The sequence below is a fragment of the Meriones unguiculatus genome, chromosome 3, assembly GCF_030254825.1.
Source record: "Meriones unguiculatus strain TT.TT164.6M chromosome 3, Bangor_MerUng_6.1, whole genome shotgun sequence".
Lineage (NCBI taxonomy): Eukaryota > Metazoa > Chordata > Mammalia > Rodentia > Muridae > Meriones > Meriones unguiculatus.
Window position 1 is genome coordinate 57,100,180 of NC_083351.1, and position 24,304 is coordinate 57,124,483.

A 24,304-nucleotide genomic window follows, 5' to 3' on the forward strand; every position below is an offset into this window, starting at 1 on the left:
CCCAGGCTATGTCACAAGACCCTTTTTTAAAAACAAAGAACACATATTAAAACATTCCACCATCCTGTGTCAGGAACTTGTTAAACTCTGGACGCTACAAGGTCTGGGAAGCAATTCTAAAAACCAGAGAACAATGGTGCTTCAAGTTCTTATCACCACCAGGTCATCTAAAACACAGGGTATAGAGGTTCCCTCCAAAGAGTCAGTTCCCAGTTCTTCTCCTGGCCTTTGAGTCCTGCTTGCCAAGAAAACCAAGTTCACATCAGCATCTCTACTTTAAACTACCTGATTTCAGACAGTCTCAAGGAAAGGTTCGAATAATCTTTTCATATATTTTCATAGAAAGAATACTATAGATCTGTCACTGACATGATCTGAATATCACCATGGTGGTAATTCTCAGAGGAAACAATGCTTACCATGTATTTAAGCAATCCTATTTCAGGATACAGCAGAGGCAGCTCAGGGAACCATTTCTGGGTCAAGCTATTCAGCTTTTCCTAAAGTTAGAAAGTATTTTTACTGTAGATCAACATGTATTCAATTGTAGCATGTCGCTTTTCAGGAAAATGTACTTCCACCTGCCTTGTTACATCTAATAAAATACATAATTTTTCAATTGTTTACATCTACTTCAAGAACTATCAAGCAAAACATGAGTCACTTCATATTCAAAGTAAAATAAAAAAGTAAGAAAATATTGTAATCTTCATAATAAATTTTCTCAAAATATTAAGAACATAGTAACTTTTAAAATAATGACTATTTAACTTAGGAAGAAAATCCTGAAAGCCTTGAGATAAAATAATAATAATAATAATAATAGGTATGTAAGTCTACATAAGGCACTTTGAAGCAAATGAGAAAAGTGAGAATCTTTCCAATGAAATGTCATGTATCAACATGTTTACTAAGGGAAACTTCTAAACATTTGCCAGATTTTATTCAAAGATACAAAGGTATGCCACAGTTTCATTAATTTAGTATATATAGCTTGATACTTAAAATGTCTAGTATTTACATACTATTTTTACTTTGAACAACTGTCCCTTAAATAAACCTATTTCTAAGACATAAAACGCAATAGTCTTTCCACTGTGAAGAAAGAGTAGACTGGCTGATTTTTCTAAGGCCACAGAACTTAAGAAACAATGATGTGACTTTTTCTCTTTTTTTTTACATCCCTCAGGTGAATCATGATTTTTGTTTGTGTGCTTGCTTTGGGGAGGAGGTGGGTTTTTTTTTCAGGGGGGGGAGGGTTGTTTGTTTTGTTTTTTGCTTTTAGGTGTTTTTTTGTTTTTGTTTTTGTTTTTTTTTCCCAGACAGGTTTCTCTGTGTAGACTTGGCTGTCCCGGACTTCTTTTGTAGACCAGGCTGGCTTTGAACTCACAGAGATCCATTTATGTTTTTATTGCTAAAGGGCTATTCATGTAAATCTGTGAAAATCTCTATGCCTTAAATAAAAAAAATTATGCAAATGTGTGTACTATGAGATCATTTCTAAAAATAAGCACATCAAAATTATATAAAAGTTGAATTTTGACTTACTACTTTTACCACTGAGCACATTACATGTTTCTTTTCCTCTTTATAATAATCTGAAATTTCCATACTGGTACAACTGCCATGAATTTTGTCATATGAAACTAACTTGAACACTCATGTAAACATTGCTAAGCCAAGATTCTAGCTCTAGAGTAAGGTTATGTGACACCTTTAACTTCCTGAGTAGAGTGTAATTTAAAGTGTCAGAGAATCAAATACTTACATACTCTTCCCTCTCATGATAGATTTCCTGGAAGACACTATGGCGCAACTGAGTTATCTCTTGCTCTATTTTCTCAATCTCAGCCCCATCATGGTCATCAGACTTTATCAGAGAGAGAAAGTGGTTCAACAGGGTTATTACACTACACTAGAACAAAAGCAAGTCTACCTCTAAGAATTAATGCAATCTCCATGGTAAATCACTCTGTGGTTCTCATGCATCCTTCAGTACCTAGTATAGAGCAGATCTTCTAACATTAGTAAGTCCACTTATTCTAACACTAAATTTTCCCCAAAATAAAAAGTACTTAAATATAAAAATTATTACATATATTTTAAAGTTCCTGAATATTTTCTTCCAGATAAAACAACTAACTTCAATCTTAAAATTACTAATCTTTTCATAGTTTCATGCCTAAGAAAGAAAGGTAGTCAAAATTAGAAAATCCTAATCCTGCCAGACAGCAGTGGCACATGCCTTTGATCCTAGAGCTCAGGAGGCAGGGGCAGGTAGATTTCTGAGTTTGAGGCTAGCTAGCCTGGTTTACAGAGTGAGTTCCAGGAGACACTCAGAGCCATAGAGAAACCCTGTCTCAGAAAGAAAAGGAAAAAAAAAAAAAAAAGAAAGAAAGAAAGAAAAGGAAAAAAAAGGAAGGAAGAAAAAAAGAAAGTCCCAATCCCTTCAGTTCTATTATCTTGTGAAAACAACTTTTAAAACTTGCAAGAAATACTACATCCAGTTTAAGTTTACAAAAGTGACTATGATCTTTAAAATTACTTTATCACAAAATTCTATCTTCCGAGATGGGAAGATAGCTCAGTCAGTAAAGTGCTCGCCTTGTAAGTAAGAAGACATAAATTTAATCTGTAGAACCCACATTAAAAAAAAAAAAAAAGAAAAGAAAAGAAAGAAACAAAGAAAGAAAGAAAGAAAGAAAGAAAGAAAGAAAGAAAGAAAGAAAGAAAAGAAAAGAAAGAAAAAAAGGAAAAAAAAAGCTAGTAGTGTGAACCTTTAATTCCTATTCTAGGGAGGCAGAGACAGGTTCCCTGGGGTTAAGCCTAACCTATTTACTATCTCCAAAAAATAAAGGTAGAATGACACCCAATGCTGTCCTCTGACATCCATGAACATGTGAGCATACATACATGTGCATATACATTAAAAAAAATAGCCTTTGGGAACATAATTCTACTATCTAAATGTAGTAGTAGGTCTGTAATATAGCAGATATTCTAACAGTCCAAAGGAAAAAAAACTTTTAAAAATTATTTTATAATTTTTGTGTTACTAAAAACCAAGGTAGGAATGTAAAATATTTAATTTAATTTTTAACTATGTAATTACATGGGAGACATGTGCGAATATCATTTCAAATTTACTTCCATATACAGAGGTAAAAAGCTGAAGGACTGGGGCCTGTGAGACTGCTCAGTGGGTAAAGGAACTCGCCTCGAAGTGAAGTGACCTGAGTTCAAGTCTCAAGACACACACAGTAGAAACAAAGAACTGACTCTTACAAGTCCTTCTCTGACATCCACATAGGCACATTTGGTACAGGCACACCCATGCAGCCACACATATGCACTAAATAATGTTATTAAAGTAATCTTTATAAATATCAAGGTACATAACACAAAATATGAATGCAATAGTTCTCTGGTTTTAGAGAATGCATTTATACATGGCTTTATAAAATAGTTCAACCAAAGAAAGAAACAAAAACACATTAGCTAGAAGAATTTTTCCTTACTTCTTCCAAATTACTCTTTTCAACCAATTTCCATCTCAGTTGTGCTTTTAAGCTTTTCAAAGTCTTCTTAATGGACAGCAAGTAATCCACATTGGGGCTTTTATTTAAACAGTCAATGATCTGATTTTTAAACTATATGAGAGAAAGAATTACCATATGTTCAAACACAAAAGACAACAATCACTGAACATCATTATTCTATGAACAACTGGGTTCAGAGTAAATATTAAGAAAATTCCACAACTTTCTTCAAAGCAATGCTACCAACTGATTTCCCAACTGTTGTTCACATTACTGTTTAAAAGAATCTCAGGGTCAGCTGAGTCATGAAATTAGGCACAGAGTGCTGACATAAATACCAACTGAAATTAATGGTTAGAGTCTAAGTTCAAATGATTTGTCTCGAAAGTGGTTTGACAATATGTATCAAGTTTCATAATGTTCAGTCCTTTTAACTTAAAAATTATAAATTGTAAGAATCTGAGAAATTATACATAAAGTTACATTCAAAGATTCATAAAGCATTATTTATTTGGTTAAAAACATAGAAGAAATAAATAACATACTTATGAATGAAAATCATTCAAAAGGACAATAAAGAATCATTGATCACATTGGAAAATTTTCACAATATACTATAAAGCTATGAAAATACCTTCATAAGAAAATTAAACAGGAAGCACATGTGTGTAATCATAGATGTCGATGAATGTGCCCATTTACAAGGGAATATTATATAACCAGCTCTCTCTTATACTCAAAGTATTAAAAACAATGTTTTTATTTCTCAAATTCCTGTATTTAGTAAATTTCCCACAATAAATCTGCTACACAGAAAATAATGATAACGATATCTTTAAGTTCATAAGAAACTCAAATATTCCAAGAGTTACTGAAATATACTTTATCAACAAAATCACCATTCATATTCTATAGTAAAGTCAATCATATACCAAACCACAATGTCTACACCACTTCTCTAGGAGTGCTAATTAACAAACTGAACATTAAAATACTTGAGAAAAATCAACAAGCAAAAACCCAAAGTATCAATTCATAAAAATAAGAGAAAGCAAAATCCAACCTCAACACTGTCCTTGTACTTGGATAGCAAAGTGGCAATGAACCTTTCCTCAGAATGAACCTTCTGCAGCACTTGACTGTATGTACTTAAGATAATCTCCTTGTCTACAACACCTTGCTCCTAAATGAAATTAATAAACAACAAAATGGTTAAAACCTTTCATAAACTTCAAAGTAATTATACTATAAATTATTTCTGAAGCTGTCTGAAAGACTATCAGGACAATCAATACTCTAAACATAAAAAAACAAACAACAGGCTACAAACAGTATGTAAAATGAATAAGTTAATTTTAAAAAGAGCAAACAATATATAAAACTTCACTACTTTAATTTTAGAAACTCTCACCAACAACTTCTTCAAGTCTTATAAAACCAACAAAATCTATTTAATGAGAGATATACAGTAAATCATAATTTATTTTAATGTGTTATATATAAAATTACAAAAAAGAAAGGAAATGAAAAACATTACCATTGAGACTTTGGAAAGTAGGCTGAAAACTGAGTGGGTATCCCAGTAAGCAGGCCTTAGAGGTTTAGATTATAAAATACTCTTCAACACATATATTAGCTGCCCATTTCCATGGAAATACAGATTGTATACAATTAAGGAATCCTAGTGTATGTATGTCCAAAATCTGCCAAGATTTTATTTCATTTTCACAAGATTTAATGAGTATTTTCTTAAGTGCACTGGGTGTGTTACACTCAGAAAGCCAATCCACGTAGAGTAAGAAAAAGAGGCAACCTAGAATTAAACATTAGTTTTTGGTAACGTGAAATGTCCTACTCAAATGAAAGCATTATCCTGTGGAAGAATTAAGACACTGAATTATATCTGGATTGGAACTTGACAGTGTAATTTTTTTCAAGCAGGCCTTTAAAGAGAAAAGTAAGTTATCAGTCTTAATTCTGTTTAGCAATCAAAGGCTTACTGGCTAATACAATCCAGATAACAAATAAAACTGCTATCTCAAGGAAACAATAGTAACATCACCACTCACAATGAGAGATAGCTCTAGCTCTTTGCAGACACATGACTCAGTCTTCTCTAGAATTTCGTCAATATTGCCAATCATGTCTTCTGAAGTCAGTGATTCATCCAAAGACAGATCAAAAACCTTATTTGAAAAAAAATTAAAACATGGTGTAGTTCAATTAATGACTTAGCTTTCATTGCACCTATAGACCTGAAGTAGTGCATGAGGCTGTACCATAGACAAAATAGAAAAAGTAAAATTCTAGGAAAAGAACAAAGAATTCACCATTGTAAAACTTATATACAAAAAGAGAAAGGATACATAAGCATAGTATGCTTCAAGAAAACTGGTGGTCAATTCAAATGATTCAAAAAAACAGAAACAAAAGCAAGATATATATATATATATATATATATATATATATATATATGTATGTATGTATGTATGTATATAAGTATATAATAAGATGAATAGTCTAACAATGGTGATGAAAATTCCTGATTGCCCAGTCTTTAACTCTGACAGCTAGATGTAAATAATATCAGCTCTGAACAAGGAAGAGACAGAATTAGAACACGCATACAATCCCTGTTTCCTTCCACAACAGTGCTGATGGGAGATCTGTTCACCTTCTGGCTGCTCTGAAACCACGCCACAAGATGCTGCAGAGAAGCTTCTGTCTCACTCCGAATACTGGAGAACTCTTCTCTTTTGCTGCACTGCCAGTCATAAAACTTTCTAAGTGTTTCTTCAGAGTTTGTTCCTTCTTTGGTCTTTCCATACACTGCTTCTAAAGAAGTTGATAAGTCCTAAAGACAGAAATTGGTTAAAGTAATTAACCGAATGCTAGGATTTGAGCACTGTGTTAGGATCCACGATACACAATATCATAATGCTGCGTGCCTACTCATAAAAACTGTATAAATATAGGGGTTGGGGATTTAGCTCAATGAGAGAGCTCTTGCCTAGCAAGCACAAGGCCCTGGGTTCGTTCCTCAGCTCTGGGGGGAAAAAATGTATAAATATAACTAAAGGCAGAGCGGAAATATTCACATCAACAAAATTAGAAATAAAAAGGGAGACATAACAACAAATGCTGAGGAAATCCAGAGAATCAAAAGAACATACTTTAAAAACCTATATTCGACCAAATTTGAAAATCTAAAAGAAATGGATATAGCATAGATCACCTACCAAAGTTAAATCAAGATCAGATAAGCAATTCAAACAGACCTATATCCCCTAGGGAAATAAAAGCAGTGATTAAAAGTCTCCCAACTAAAAGTTTCCAGGCCTAGAAATTTTTAGTACAGAAGTCTACCAGACTTTCAAAGAAGAGTTAATACTAATACTCCTCAAATTATTCCATAAAATAGAAACAGAAGGAACATTGCTCAATACATTTTATGAGGCCACAGTTACCCTGATACCTAAACCACATAAAGACCCAACAAAGAAAGAGAATTACAGAAGTTTCTCTTATAAACATGGACACAAAACTTCTCAATACTTGCAAACCAAATCTAAGAACACACCTAAGAGATCATATATCTGATTGTAGACTTCATCCCAGAGCTGAAGGGATGGTTCAATATATATAAATCACTAAACACAATCCACCATATACACCACACGATCGTTTCACTAGATGCAGAAAAGGCCTTTGACAAAATCTAACAGCCCTTTATGATAAAAGTCCTGGAGAAACAAGGAATACAAGGGATATTCCCAAACATAATAAAATCAGTTTACATCAAGTCCACAGCCAACATCATCTTAAATGCACAGAAACTCAATGCACTTCCACTAAGTAAGGAACAAAATAAGGTTGTCCATACTCTCCATACCTTTTTCAAAATAATACTTGAAGTCTTAGCTAGAACAATATGACAATAGTCAAGGTGACAATAGTCAAGGTGATAAAATTTGGAAAAAAGTCAAAGAAGTGGGAGACTTCAACACCCCACTCTCAACAAAGGACAGGTCAACAAACCAGAAGTTAAACAAACAAAACAATGACTCTAACAGATGTCTACAGAACCTTTCACCCAAACACAAAAGAATTTACCTTCTTCTCAGCACCTCATGGAACCTTTTCCAAAATAGACCATATAGTTGATCACAAAACAAGTCTCAACAGACACAAAAAGATTGAAATAATCCCATGTATCCTATCTGACCACCATGAATTAAAACTCGATCTCAACGACAACAGAAATAACAAAAGCCTACACACACATGGAAACTAAACAACTTGCTATTCATTAACAGTTGGGTCAGGGAAGAAATAAAGAAATCAAAGTATTCCTAGAATTCAATGAAAATGAAGGCACAACATACCGAAACTTATGGGACACAATGAAAGCAGTGTCCCATAAGCAGGAAAGTTCATAGCACTAAGTGCCTACAAGAAGAAATTCGAAACCTCTCATGCCAGCAACTTAATGGCTCACCTAAAAGCCCTAGAAAAAAAAAGAAGCAGACACACCAAAGAGGAGTAGACAGCTGGAAATAATCAAACTCAGGACTGAAATTAATAAATTAGAAACAAATAAAACAAGTCAAGGAATCAACGAAACCAAGAGCTGGTTCTTTGAGAAAATCAACAAGATAGACAAACCTTTAGCCAAACTAACTAAAAAGCAAAGAGACACTATCCAAATCAACAAAATCAGAAATGAAAAGGGGACATAACAACAGATACTGAGGAAATCCAAACAATCATTAGGACTTACTTCAAAAGTCTATATGCCACAAAATTTGAAAATCTAAATGAAATGGACAATTTTCTTGATCGATTCCACTGACCAAAGCTGAATCAAGACCAGGTAAATCACTTAAATAGTCCTATATTCCCTAAAGATATAGAAGCTGTCATCAAAAGTCTCCCATCCAAAAAAAGCCCAGGACCTGATGGTTTCAGCACAGAATTCTACCAGACTTTCAAAGAAGAGCTAACTCCAAATCTCTTCAAACTATTCCACAAAATAGAAAGGGAAGGAACACTACCAAACTCATTCTATGAAGCCAGAGTCACCTTGGTACCTAAACCTCACAAAGACCCAACAAAGAAAGAGAATTTCAGGCCAATCTCCCTCATGAACACTGATGCAAAAATACTCAACAAAATACTTGCAAACCGAATACAAGAACACATCAAAGATATCATCCACTATGACCAAGTAGGCTTCATCCCAGGTATGCATGGGTGATTCAATGTCATCCATCAATGTCATCCACCATATTAACAAACTGGAAGAAAAAAAAACACATGATAATCTCCTTAGATGCTGAAAAAGCATTTGAAAAAATCCAACATCCATTCATGTTTAAAGTCTTGGAGAGATCAGAGATGTAAGTCACATATCTAAACATAGTAAAGACAATATACACCAAGCCTAGAGCCAACATCAAACTCAATGGAGAGAAACTTAAAGCAATCCCACTGAAGTCAGGGACAAGGCAAGGCTGCCCACTCTCTCCATATCTCTTCAACATAGTTCTGGAAGTCCTAGCTAGAGCAGTAAGACAACTGAAGGAGATCAAGGGGATACAAATCGGAAAGGAAGAAGTCAAAGTACCACTATTTGCAGATGATATGATAGTATACCTGACTGACCCCAAAAATTCTACCAGGGAACTCCTACAGCTGATAAACACCTTCAGCAAAGTGGCAGGATACAAAATTAAATCAAAAAAATCAGTAGCACTCCTGTATACAAAAGACAAAAGGGCTGAGAAAGAAATTAGGGAAACAACACCCTTCACAATAGCCACAAATGATATAAAGTACCTTGGTATAACCCTAACCAAGGAAGTCAAAGACTTGTATGAAAAAAATTTCAAGTCTCTGAAGAAAGAATTAGAAGAAGATAGGAGAAGATGGAAAGATCTCCCATGCTCATGGCTTGGCAGGATTAACATAGTAAAAATGGCCATCTTACCAAAAGCAATCTACAGATTTAATGCAATTCCCATCGAATTGCCAACACAATTCTTTAGAGACCTAGAAAGAAAAATTCTCAATTTCATATGGAATAATAAGAAACCCAGAATTGCTAAAACAATCCTCTACAATGAAAGATCTTCTGGAGATATCTCCATCCCTGATCTCAAGCTGTACTATAGAGCAACAAAATGAAAAACTGCATGGTATTGGCATAGAAACAGAATGGTGGATCAATGGAACCGAACAGAAGATCCAGAAATAAACTCACACACTTATGGACACCTGATTATTGACAAAGACGCCAAAACCATACAATGGAAAAAAGATAGCATCTTCAACAAATGGTGCTGGTCTAATTGGATGTCTACCTGTAGAAAAATGAAAATAGATCCATACTTATCACCCTGCACAAAACTAAAGTCCAAGTGGATCAAAGACCTCAACATAAAACCAGACACATTAAATTGGCTAGAAAAAAAAGTGGGGAATAGCCTAGAACTCATTGGTACAGGAGAGAACTTCCTGAACAGAACACCAACAGCACAGGCTCTAAGAGCAACAATCAATAAATGGGACCTCATGAAACTGAAAAGCTTCTGTAAAGCAAAGGATACTGTCATCAAAACAAAGCGACTGCCTACAGATTGGGAAAGAATCTTCACCAATCCTTTATCTGACAGAGGACTCATATCCAGTATATATAAAGAACTAAAGAAGCTGAAAAGCAGCAAACCAAGTAATCCACTTAAAAAATGGGGAACAGAGCTAAACAGAGAACTCTCTGTAGAGGAATATCGAATGGCAGAGAAACATTTAAAGAAATGCTCAACCTCATTAGCCATCAGGGAAATGCAAATCAGAACAACCCTGAGATTTCACCTTACACCCATCAGAATGGCCAAGATCAAAAACTCAAGTGACAACACATGCTGGAGAGGTTGTGGAGAAAGGGGAACCCTCCTCCACTGCTGGTGGGAATGTAAACTTGTACAACCACTCTGGAAAGCAATCTGGTGCTTTCTCAGACAACTGGGAATAGTGCTTCCCCATGATCCAGCCATACCACTCCTAGGCATATATCCAAAAGAGGCTCAAGTACACAATACGGACATTTGCTCAACCATGTTTGTACCAGCTTTATTTGTAATAGCCAGAAGCTGGAAACAGCCCAGATGCCCCTCAACTGAGGAATGGATGCACAAATAGTGGTATATCTACACAATGGAATATTACTCAGCAATAAAAAACAAGGAAATCATGAAATTTGCAGGTAAATGGTGGGATCTGGAAAAGATCATCCTGAGTGAGCTATCCCAGAAGCAGAAAGATGCACACAGTATATACTCACTCATATAGACATATAATACAGGATAAACCTACTAAAATCTGTATACCTAAAGAAACTAATGAAGAGGAAGGACTCTTGCTACAAAAGTGCTCAATTCCTATCCAGAAAGGCAAAGAGGCTGGACATCAAAAGAAGGAGAAAAGAGGGAACAAGTCAGGAGCCTGACACAGAGGACCTCTGAAAAGCTCTGCCCTGCAGACTATCAATGTAGATGCTGAGACTTATGGGCAACCTTTGGGCAGAGTGCAGGGAATCTTAGGAAAGAAGTGGGAAACAGTAAGATCTGGAGAGGACAGGAACTCCACAAGGAGAGCAACAGAACCAAAAAATCTGCGCACAGGGGTCTTTCCTGAAACTGATACTCCAACCAAGGACTATGCATGGAGATAATCTAAGACCCCTGCACAGATGTAGCCCATGGCAGTTCAGTATCCAAGTGGGTTCCATTGTAATAGGAACAGGGACTGTCTCTGACATGAACTGATTGGCCTGCTCTTTGATCACCTCCCCCTGAGGGGGAAGCAGCATTACTAGGCCACAGAAGAAGACAATGCAGCCACTCCTGATGAGACCTAATTGACTAGGATCAGAAGGAAGGAAAAGAAGTCCTCCCCTATCAGTGGACTTGGGGAGGGGCATGCAGGCAGAAGGTGGAGGAAGGGAGGGATTGGGATGGGAGGATGAAGGGAACCACGGGGTGGGGGGGATACAAAGTGAGTAAAGTGTAATTAATAAAGAAAAAAAATTAAAAAATAAAAATAAAAAAAAGAGCACTGACTGATCTTCCAGAGGTCAAAAGTTCAATTCCCAGCAACCAAATGGTGACTCACAACATCTATAATGAGATCTGGTGTTCTTTTCTGGCATCCAAGTATACATGCATGCAGTACAATGTGAACATAATAAATAAATATTTAAAATAGTAAAAAAAAAAAGAAAATACTTTTATAGAAATGTATGTTTTATGTTTTAAATATTATGAGTATCTTATGTATTTACTATCCTCTACTTTCATTTTTCTAAAGAGTAAGCACTTTCTGTTTAAAATGGTTAACTATAAAGCAGCCTCAGATGAGTCAGCCCTTCAGAAGACACTTCAGAAGGTGGCATTGTTAGCAAAGGTGATAAACAATTCTATGCCTTTTGTTACCCATGAAGACCTTCCTGGGAGACAAGGTAGGGGAGTGGAAGACGACAGAGGGATTCACAATTAAGATTCTGTATAGACCTAGACTAGTATGTACATACCAGTTATAATCAAAATAATTTAGTTTAAAAATAAAAATTTCAGTAAAATGATCAATCCTCACTCAGAAAGGCAAACAGGACAGACATCGGAATAGGGAGAAAACTGGGAACAAGACAAGAACATTCCACCAGGGCCTCTGAAAGACTCTGTCCTACAGGGTATCAAAGCAGATGCTGAGACTCATAGCCAAACTTTCGGCAGAGTGCAGGGAATCTTATGAAAGAAGGGGGAGATAGTAAGACCTGGAGAGCACAGGAGCTCCACAAGAGAGCAACAGAACCAAGAAATCTGGGCCCAGGGGTCTTTTGTGAGATTGATACTCCAACCAAGGACCATTCATAACCTAGAGATAACCTAGAACCCCTGCACAGATGTAGCCCATGGCAGCTCAGTGTCCAAGTGGGTTCCATAGTAATGGGAACAGGGGCTGTCTCTGACATGAACTCATGGCTGGTTCTTTGATCACCTCCCCCTGAGAGGGAACAGCCTTACCAGGCCACAGAGGAGGACAATTCAGCCAGTCCTGATGAGACCTGATATGCTAGGGTCAGATGGAAGGGGAGGAGGACCTCCCCTATCAGTGGACTTTGGGGAGAGGCATAGTAGGAGATTAGGGAGGTCAGGATTGGGAGAGGATGAGGGATGGGCTATAGCTAGGATACAAAGTGAATAAACTGTAATCAATAAAAAAAAATCTCATAGGAAAAGCTTATAAACTAAAGCTCAGAGAAAATATTTTTGAACAGATGCACAATGTATGTTTTAGCTATTACAAGAATCAAAAATAAAAGCAAAAAGGTTAAATAAGACAGTTAATTTATTGAAAAACTTGGCACAAATTATATATAACCAATATAACACATATACATTATTCATGAGGCCTTGAACTATTCACCTTTTCAAAGTTTAGGTAAACCAGTGTCATGCTGGTAAACCTACAATAGTCAACACAATGGAATGGACACATTTTAGTCCAGTATGTCAATGAAACTTGGTTCTTTGAAAAAAAAAATCAAGACTGACAAATCTTCAGTCAAATTAAGCAAAAGAGAGGATCCAGGGGTCTTAGGTTATCTCTATGCATAGTCCTTGGTTGGAATATCAGTCTCAGGAAAGACCCCTGTGCGCAGATTTTTTGGTTCTGTTGCTCTCCTTGTGGAGTTCCTGTCCTCTCCAGATCTTACTGTTTCCCACTTCTTTCCTAAGATTCCCTGCACTCTGCCCAAAGGTTGCCCAAAGTCTCAGCATCTACATTGATAGTCTGCAGGGCAGAGCTTTTCAGAGGTCCTCTGTGTCACAGACCCCTGCACAGATGTAGCCCATGGCAGTTCAGTATCCAAGTGGGTTCCATTGTAATAAGAACAGGGACTGTCTCTGACATGAACTGATTGGCCTGCTCTTTGATCACCTCCCCCTGAGGGGGAAGCAGCCTTACCAGGCCACAGAAGAAGACAATGCAGCCACTCCTGATGAGACCTAATTGACTAGGATCAGAAGGAAGGAAAAGAAGTCCTCCCCTATCAGTGGACTTGGGGAGGGGCATGCATGCAGAGGGTGGAGGAAGGAAGGGAGTGGGATGAGAGGAGGGAGAGAACCACAGGGGGGATACAAAGTGAATAAAGTATAATTAATAAAGAAAAAAAAGAGAGGATCCAAACTAATAAAATTAGATATGAAAAGGAAGACAATATACGAGGCATACAGGAAATTCAGAGAATCGTAAGTATTTTTAAAATATGTATTCTACTAACCTGGACACCCACAAAAGAAAAAGATCAATTTTTATATAATTATTTTTATTTTTATTAATTACAGTTTATTTACTTTGTATCCTCCCTGTACTTCCCTCCCTCCTCCCCTCCCAATCCCACTCTCCCTCTTCCCCACATGTATCCCTCTCCCAGTCCACTGATAAGGGAGGTCCTCTTCCCCTTCCCTCTGATCCTAGTCTTATGACCTACCAAAGTTAAATCAAGATGAAAATAAACAATTTAAACAGCCTCATCCCACAGTCCCTAGTGAAACAGAAGCAGTAATTAAAAGTCTGCCAACCTAAAAATGACAACAGAATCAGGACCAAATGTATTCTGCATAGAACTCTACTAGCCCTTCAAAAAACTAATGTCAATACTCCTCAAAATATTTTAAAAAAAGAAACTGAATGAACATGTTCAAATTATTTTTATGATTCCATTATTACTCTGATACCAAAACCACATAAAGATTCAACAACAAAAAAATTATAAGCCAATATCCCTTATAAACACAGATGCAAAAATTCTCAATAAAATATTTGCAAACCAGATCCAAGAATGCATCAAAAACACTTGAGCAGCTACTATAAACAGGAAGATATTCCAGGGCCACAGGAGTGGTTCAAAATACATAAATCAATAAGCATAAGCCATCACATAAATAAACTAAAAGGCAAAAACCACATGATCATTTCATTAGATGCAGAAAAGGCCTGTAACAAAATTCAACACCCCTTCACGATAAAAGTCCTGGAGAGGCCAGAGATACAGGGGACATATATCAACATAATAAAGGTGAATTACAGCAAGCAAATAGCCAACATCAACCTAAGTGGAGAGAAACTCAAAGCATTTTCACTAATATCAGCAATAAGACAAGGATGTCAACTCTTTTTATACCTATTCAACACGGTACTTGAAATATTAGCTATAACAATAAGAAAACTGAAGGAAATCAAGGAAATACAAACAGAAAATAAAGAAATCAATCTATCCTCATTTGCATATGATATGATTTTGTACATAAAACCCTGAAGACTCAACCAGGAGACATCTACAACTTCTAAACACTTTCAGCAAAGTAGAAGAATACAAAATTAATACAGAAAAATCAGTAGCCTTCTTATATACACAAATGACAAACATACTGAGAAAGAAATCAAGGAAACAGTACCTTTCATAATAGATTAAAAAAAGTATCTTGGAATAACTCTAACAGAACAAATAAAAGATTTGTAAAATAAAAATTTTTAAGACTTTAAAAAAAAAGACACTGGTGATATAAAACGATATAAATACCTCCCAGGCTCATAAATCAGGGTTAGTATTGTGAAAATGGCCATCCTACCAAAAGCAAACTAGAGATTCAATACAATCCCCACAAAAAAATTCAACAAAATTCTTCACAGAAAGATTATCTTCAACTCTATAGTGAAACACACACACACACACACACACAAAGATAGCCAAATAATCTTAAATAATAAAAGAATTGCTGGAGGTATCACCATCCCAGATTTCAAGTTGTACTAAAGAGATTTAGTAATAAAAACAGCATGTTATTGGTATCAGAACCAGACAGTGATCAACTGGACAGAATTGAAGACAAAGACAGAGTTCCACACACCTACATACACTTGATTTTTTTCACCAAGAAACCAAATTACACACTGGAGAAAAGACAGTGTGCTAGTCCAACTGCAAGCTGCATGTAGAAGAATGAACATATAACTATATTTATCACCTGTACAAAATTCAACTTATGGATCAAGAACCTCAAAATAAGACCAGATACCCTGAATCTGATATAAGAAAGTAGGGAATGAACTGGAACTCGCTGGCACAGAAAAGAACACAGAACAGGACCAAAAGCACAGGCATTAAGGCCAAGAGTTAAAATAAATAAATAAATAAAACCTCATGTGGCTTTAAAAATCTTCTGTACACGAAAGAGCAGAAAACATCTTTTAACAAATTGTTCCTATAGAATAGAAAAATATATTTACCAATTATAATCTGATAGAGGATTCTCTAGAACAGGACAAAAAGAAACACTGGACATCAACAAAATAACCCAACTGAAAATGGGATATAGAATTATACAGGGTTCTCAGAAATAAAAACAGCTGAGAAACACTTTTTAAAATGTTCAATATCCTTAGCCATCAGGGAAATGCAATTAAAACAACTATGAAATTTCATCTTCCCCGAGACAGAATAGCTGAAATTAATAAGACAAGTGACAGCAGATGCTGGAAATGATGTGAGGGAAGAAAAACACTTCTTCACTGTAGATCAAAGTGTAAAGTGGCTTAAGTCACCATGGGAATGAGTGTGGAGGTCCCTCAAAGGATGAAATAGATCTACCGTAATATCCAACTATACCACCCTTGGGCATTTACTCAAACAACTCCACATCTTATTACAGAAATACTTGCTCAGTCATGTTCACTGCTGCTCTATTCATAATAGCCAGAAATTGGTAATAGCCTAGATGTCAATCAACTGATGAATGGACAATGATTTTATAGTTTATTTGCACACTAGAATATTATTCAACTGTTTAAAATACTGAAATTTCCAAGTAAATGGATGAAGCTAAAAACAATCATCCTTTGTGCAGTATCCCAGACCCAGAAAAACAAACACTGCATGTTTTCTCTTATTTGAATGTCAGCCTTTACAGTTTAGATGTGTCATTTAGAATATCCACAGAAGTTAGGTAGCTCATTAGTAACAAAAGGGTAGAAGGGATCTTCCAAGAAAGGAGATTTGGAATAAAGGAATAAAGAGGAAGCTAGAATAGGAGGATTAAGTGAGGAGAGAGAAGGGAAGTCAGGATGAAAAAAGAGACTATGCAGAAAGATAACTAACACTAAAGGTCTTTTTGAAAAGCTGTGTGAGTACTATTCTAGAAGCTTCCTAAAATATGTAAAAAGAAATTTAATGGAGTTACCATATAATGGGAAAGGCAATGCCCCAACTAGATATTATTATTATACCAATAAACCCCCTAGTCCCAGGATTGAGTTACATCTTGAAGAGTCATTGGCTAAAGGGGTCTATGGCTGCTACCAATGTTATTGGTTGCCCTCCACAATATGATGATGGTGAAGACACCACTTACTTATGTCACCAAACATGGAGAAAGCAAGTTAGTGCTCAACTAGAAGCTTCATCACTACTCCCTAGCATTAGTGATGCTGGAAGTTTTTATACATGAGAAGAGAAGAAAAGTAATCATCAATCTCACCCAGCGATGAACCCTGCAACCTACAACAGCAACCTACCTGCAGGATATACTTGTGTAACAATGGCACAAGTATTATGGGCGTAATCAACCACTTCTGAGTTGGATTTAAGGCCACTCCACAAATGGAACTCAAATCACATTCTGTTAACTAATGAGGACAAGAACTAGAAACCAGAAAAGAACATACCCCCTGGGGGAAACCCAGTACTATCCAGCTAAACATAACCATAAGGCAGCTCCTAATGGCACATTACATACCCATAGTTTACAGAATCCTTGACCCTTATCAGAAAAGCTTCTTAGTGCAGTAAATGATAATTAACAATGAGGGCCACAAGTGGACAATGTGCAGAGACTGAGAAACCTTGACATACAAGCCCTAAATGGAATATCTTTATCAAACCCCTTACTTCAAGGCTCACTGATCTATTCAGAAGCAGAAAGTTTTTAAGAGCCAGAGGTGGCGTGTTACTCTAAGAAAAGAGCATTTTCCAGAAAGAACAGGACTGCTGCACATAGGAAATCACAGTGACTATGGCAGCATGCAAAAGACCTGCACAAATTCAAATCAGACAAAATCCCAGCACAGAGGAGTAGCACCAAATCCCACTTCTAACCAATAACCAATTGATAACTGCTGAGAGATCAAAAGTCAGTCCTCTCCAATGAAGTGACACTGAGTATATATCAGCCACATTCCAGAGGAAGCCTCAAGCTCAGAGATAGTTGACCACCACAAAATGCCCTCCTTATATTTATATGTGCTTTTTTTGTTATGGTGTGGGGTGTTCTTTTTTTTTTTTTTTAAGAGAGAGAGAGACTCTGAAAGCCTCTGCCCTGCAGACTGTCAAAGCAGATGCTGAGCCTGATGGCCAACTGACGGGCAGTGAATGGAATTTTATGTAAGAACTGGGAAATAGTAAGAGCTGGAGAGGACAGGGTCTCCACAAGGAGAGCAACAAAACAAGAAAATTTGAACACAGGGAACTTCCCAGAGACTCATACTCCAACCAAGGACTATTCATGGAGATAACCTAGAACCCCTGCACAAATGTAGCTCATGGCAGTTCAGTGTCCAAGTGGGTTACATAGTAATGGGAAGAGGGACTGCCTCTGACATAATCTGATTGGCCTGCTCTTTGATCACCTCCCCCTGAGGGGGGAGCAGCCTTACCAGGCCACAGTAGAGGACAATGCAGCCACTTTTGATGTGAACTGATAAACTAAGATCAGAAAGGAGAGGAGGACCTCCCCTATCAGTGGACTTGGGGAGTGGCATGCATGCAGAAAGGGGAGGGAGGGTGGGATCGAGAGGGGAGGAGGGAGGGGCTTATGGGGGGATACAAAATGAATAAAGTGTAATTAATAAAATAAAAAAAAGAGAGAGACAAAACACTAAATTGGGTAGGCAGGGAGGTAGAATCTAGGAAAACAGAGTGGGGGAAGATATGGAACAAACTACTATGTGGAAAAAATAAATAATAATAAAACAAGTTAATATAAATTTAAATGCCATTAAAGACACAGCTGAGGGGGCTGGAAAGATGGCTCAGCAGCTAAGAGCACTGACTGTTCTTCCAGAGGACATAGGTTCAATTCCCAGCACCCACATATCAGCTCGTACTGTCTCTAACTCCTCTTCCAGGAAATCCAACACCTCATACAGTCATACATGCAGTCAAAACACCAATGTACATAAATAGCTTTTTTAAAAATGACTGAAACATTATTTTCAGATTTCCAGAGGAAACCAGCAAAGAAGGAAACATTTTTACAATTATCAGTACTATTTAAAAATCTCAAGGTTAATACTGACTTCACCTCACAAAAAAGAAACTTAATTTTAATGTATATTTAATATATCTTAATTCCAACCTGCAATGTTTTTAAGCGCTTATCAAGTGGTAACTCATCTACTTCCAGAATAAAAACATCTACAGCCATGAACAGCTTCTGTTGAACTTCATTTCTTTTGGCAATCAAAATATTACCTTCATTCTGGAGAAAAAAATAGAATGGTCACTATTAGACATCAGATATTTTCACACATTTACCTATATGGACAACAGATTTCTAAAACTTACTGCTACATTAAAATACACTTAAGTTTAACAATACTGTTAAACTCATTTTTCCCTATTATTTTTAACCATGATAAAACCTATACCTTTGGAACAAAGTATACTGTTTCCTAGATAGATTTCAATGTTCATGCTCCTCCTTCTCCTCCCTTCACACAAACTACCTCTCAACATTGCGTGGTTTAGTCAGTATATAATAATGTGTCAAGCTCCAATATTGTAGTAACATAAAACATTCTACTCAGACCAAAATACAAGGTCCATGTTAGCAGATTTAGAAGTGGCCCAAGTTAAAGCTTCATACGACTAGGCCCTCAAAAGCCAATATTGCTATGAAGTACTCCACAGGTTTAGCTTCTCATGGTCCTGAAGGACATATCCAGTTGTAAGAATACTCATTGGGTGTTTTCTAGTCATCCTAATGCAGATACAACAGGAATATTTACCAGAAATAATCTTGATTATTAACATGGTTGAAACATTTTGTCAGATTTTCAGGGAAATAGAAAGTTACTCAAATATTAAATATGCACACAAAACAGGAAAAAAATGTTAACAATGTATCTAGTTGCCAATTGCCTATACTAACATTCCCTTAAGATAAACACTTATTTTATGTAAATAAAGTATCACTACAGTATCAGTCCCTCTGCTTTCTTAAAAGATTCAACAGGTATATATACCTAACCTACCTCATTATGACAAGTTTGGATCTTCTCCTGAGCCACATTATATTCGGCCCAAATTTTCTCTAACTCATTCAAAGATGCTAGAGTAGTAAAGGACCCTTCATCCAACACTTGCATAGCATCTGAAAGGTCATTTCCAAAGCGAATACTGATGTTAATGTGCCTATTTTAAAAACAGAAAAAAATGGGGGGAGGGACACCAAGAAATTGTGAAGTTTGTATGAGAGAAATCCATTTAAACCATCTCAAAGTTACTATTTTCAGCAATGACCTATGAGTAGGTACTTCTTAAAACTTTATAGAAAATCATGTGTAACTATAATACAAGGTTCTGATTAAAAGCTGTCTGGAGAACTAGAGGGATGGGTCAGTGGTTAAGAGGCTTGCTCTTACAAACAACATGGGTTCATTTCCAGCACCCAATGGCAGGTCATAACTACCTGTAATGACAGTTCTAGGGGATCATCCCCATGCCTTCTGGCCTCCACAGGAACCAGGTATGCATGTGTTACACATACATACATGCAGGCAAAGCATGCATACACATAAAATAATAAATAAACCTTTTAAAATGTGTAGAACAAATAATTTTAGGCATACTTTGAGATAAAATATTGTTAGCCAGACATGTTGGTACACACTTTTAATCCCAGCACTCAGGAAGCAGAGGTCGGCAGATCTCTGAAAGCCTGAGGTCCTCCTGGTCTACACAGTGAGTTCTAGGCCTGCTGGGACTACATAGTGAGACTATGTCTCAAAACAACAAAAGACATTGCTGTATTGCCTAGCATGTGCCCAAGCATCTTCCTGCCTCGGCCTCCAATACAGCTGTTAACTACTGACACATGCTACCAAATCAAACAGAAAGAAACTAATTCTTTTAAGACCTTGTATAGAAAAATGACTTCCAAAAATCTGAATTTAAACTGTCAAAAGGATCTTTAATTTCTGTTTTATAATGGAATTTGTAAATACTTCTCTCAAAATGTGAGACATAGCCACTCTCATCTACCAAAGCCATAGGCAAAGTCCTTCTACCCAGTATATGCTGCGTTGTTGGGTTTTTTAAATCTATAAACAAAGCAATCAGAGGTCAGAAAATAAACGAAACTAACAAATCTCACCTATACATTTTTTCTAGTTCCAACTAGATTGTCACCATTCTAACAGCACATTTTTCCTCAAAAATGAATTAAAGTATATTGTACTTGGCACAAGTCTGGCTCAGAATTTTGCCAATGTAGCCACCTGATTTTCAGTATTATTATCAAAAGGTAATTTGGCTCTGAGATAACAAATTACCCAATTCTTAAAAGACTTACAGACCACATGCTACATGAGAGACTTATACTAAGGAATATAAATTTCCACTGGAAAAAAGAAATCAATATGCAACATATGCATTCACGACAACCTCAATGTATAGTTGAAAACGAATCCATGGTTTTAGGTCCAGCATGCAGCATGAAAAAAGAATTAGGTTGCTTTAACAACTATTTAACCCATGCATTAGAAAAGAGGGACACATTAGGCCTAGCAATAGCATAACCCCCATTCACACCAAATACCTATACAGTTTTAACATAGATTTTGGGAACTACTGAATAAATGCTGTATAAGACTTGCTAATTATATAATTCCTTTTCTTCTGATTTCACAAGTGACATATTTCTTTAGACAGAGTATTATAAATATATTCATATTAGTAAACCTTCAGTTCCAGTAAACTTTTTAAAAATTTATTTATTTATTATTTATTACAATTTATTTATTTTGTATCCCACTTAAAAAAAAATCACAAAGTACAATTAGATATGTCGGTTCCCCATCAAACCACCACTGAGAAGCTGAAGAGGGGGTTCTAATTTCACTCTCAGAGAGGAACTTAAGACTCTATGGCTTTACGTGAGAAGAGAAAGCTGACCAAAAAGTTCTATAAAATTAAGTCCTAAGTTTGGAACTTTCTCTTTGAAGTCATAAAAACACAAAAATTAAGCCTTAAAAACAAAAACATATATACAAAAACACAAAGAAAAAAAAACAATTTAAACAAAACAAACTAATAGCAATTTTTGAATTATTATTTGCAAAAAACACTATTGAAATGGAGGGTCTAAAGAGATCAATTGGAAAAGTGCTTGCCACTAAAGCATGGAGACCCAACTTGGATCCCCAGAGCCCACACCGTAAGCCTGGACCTAGCAGTGAACACTCAAATTCAAGAGGGAAGGAGGCAGAGACTGGTGCGTCCCTGAGTCTAAGTGGCCATGCAGCACAGCTTACCTGGCGAGTTCAGGGTAAGGAAGCCCTGTCTCAAAAAACAAGGTAGAAGGCATCTGAGGAATGATATTAGAAGTTATGCTCTGACCTCCACACATGCAACCACGTACATGTATGCACACAAACACAGGTACATATCCATATAGAAAACATTCTTTGAAGCAGAAATTTTTGCTCAGTGGTAAATTATCTGCCTAGTATACACAAGACTGGTTCAATAGCCGTAATTTTGCTTTAAAGTACCTAATTTCTTTCAATAGTTCTACTTTAGCTGCCAGATTCTTCAGCCTGGTTCCTACACATGTCTTCAGAGTGCTCTCTAAATGCTTTGTCAGATCCATGGTGGCTGTTTTCTCTTGCTGAAACATAAAAAACATACCTCACTTAGTGAGAACCAACTAGCACACTGTACTTCTAGCTTAGACTCAAGTAAAATGTTACGACTTAAAAAAAAATGCTAGTGTCAGCACTGAACTGAACTTTTAGACTTCCAGCTAGTACCAAGTCTCAGATCCTAGCTGAAACAAATTTTTATAGACTCCATGAAGCAATAGCAGAAATGTGATATAAATGATGTTTATGCAATTGCTGCTCTACTAGGGTTACAGTTCGATTGGCTTTATCTTAGGGAAGGCTGAGATCTAACCCAGGATACCTGTACCTAGATGTAATTGTTTGGAGGTGGAGGAGGTGGTGGTGGTAGAGGTGATGGTGATAACAGGGTCTCACTATGTAACCCTCACTGGCCTAGAACTCACAATGTTTAATAGCCTGACCTCAAACTCATAGAGATCCACCTGTCTCTGTATCTTGAGTGCTGAGATTAAAAATATACTCACTCATATAGACATACAACATAGGACAAACCCACTAAAACCTGTGCATCTAAAGAAACTAAGCAAGAGAGAGGACCCTAACTAAAATGTCCAATCCCCATCCGGAAAGGCAAAGAGGATGGACATCAGAAGAAGAAGAGAACAGGAAACAACCTAGGAACCTACCACAGAGGGCCTCTGAAAGGCTCTGCCCTGCAGACTATCAAAGCAGATGCTGAGCCTGATGGGCAACTGTCGGGCAGAGTGAATGGAATTTTATGTAAGAACTGGGAAATAGTAAGAGCTGGAGAGGACAGGGTCTCCACAAGGAGAGCAACAAAACAAGAAAATTTGAACACAGGGAACTTCCCAGAGACTCATACTCCAACCAAGGACTATTCATAGAGATAACCCAGAACCCCTGCACAGGGCAGTTCAGAGTCCAATTGGGTTACATAGTAATGTGAAGAGGGACTGCCTCTGACATAATCTGATTGGCCTGCTCTTTGATCACCTCCCCCTGGGGGGGAGCAGCCTTACCAGGCCATAGTAGAGGACAATGCAGCCACTTCTGATGTGAACTGATGGACTAATATCAGAAAGGAGAGGAGAACCTCCCCTATCAGTGGACTTGGGGAGTGGCATGCATGCAGAGGGAGGAGGGAGGGTGGGATTGAGAGGGGAGGAGGGAGGGGCTTATGGGGGGATGCAGAATGAATAAAGTGTAATTGATGAAAAATTAAAAAAAATAAAAAAATAAAAAATAAATTAAAAAAAAAAAAATATATATATATATAATTGCCACCCTACTCAATTCTGGCTTCTTTAATGTCTGCTTCTATTAACAATAGATATATTGTTTTTGTAGTCTTTGCTGGCCTGGAAATTGCTATGTAGAACAGGCTGGCCTCACTCATCGAGAGCTGTATGCCTCAGCCTCCCCAGTGCTGGGATTAAAAGAATCATGTACCACCATTCACAGAAATAGACACATATTCTTTTTGTTTTGTTTCATTTTGTTGTGTTTTAAAGACAGGGTTTCCCTATGTAGCCCCGGCTGGCATGAAACTCACTCACTCTGTAGACCAGGCTGCCCTCAAACTCAAAAATCTGCCTGCCTCTGCCTTCCAAATGCCTTCCAAATCCCAAATGGGACTAAAGGTGTGCGCCATCACCTCCAGGCAAGACACATTCTTAAGAATATGAAATGCTATTAATGGGGCTTGTTTTGAAAGAATACATGAAGTAAAAGGTTAACAAAAGGCAGAAAAAAGCCAAGACTGTCAAAATGCTAATGAGTAA

At 36.8% G+C, this 24,304-nt stretch overlaps 1 protein-coding gene across 2 annotated transcripts in view; it reads right to left on the reverse strand.

The window, feature by feature from the left end:
* The window catches only part of Stk31 (serine/threonine kinase 31), a 73,901-nt gene that overhangs the window by 27,233 nt on the left and 22,364 nt on the right, over positions 1 to 24,304 (reverse strand). For both annotated transcript variants that reach the window (XM_060378683.1, XM_060378682.1), the window contains exons 9-17: positions 22,431 to 22,546; positions 19,911 to 20,070; positions 19,013 to 19,135; positions 6,214 to 6,393; positions 5,609 to 5,725; positions 4,603 to 4,722; positions 3,519 to 3,650; positions 1,769 to 1,870; positions 420 to 500 (exon numbers count right to left, since the gene is read on the reverse strand). In XM_060378683.1, coding sequence (XP_060234666.1) covers positions 420 to 500; positions 1,769 to 1,870; positions 3,519 to 3,650; positions 4,603 to 4,722; positions 5,609 to 5,725; positions 6,214 to 6,393; positions 19,013 to 19,135; positions 19,911 to 20,070; positions 22,431 to 22,546 — 1,131 coding nt within the window. The remainder of the gene's footprint in view (positions 1 to 419; positions 501 to 1,768; positions 1,871 to 3,518; positions 3,651 to 4,602; positions 4,723 to 5,608; positions 5,726 to 6,213; positions 6,394 to 19,012; positions 19,136 to 19,910; positions 20,071 to 22,430; positions 22,547 to 24,304) is intronic.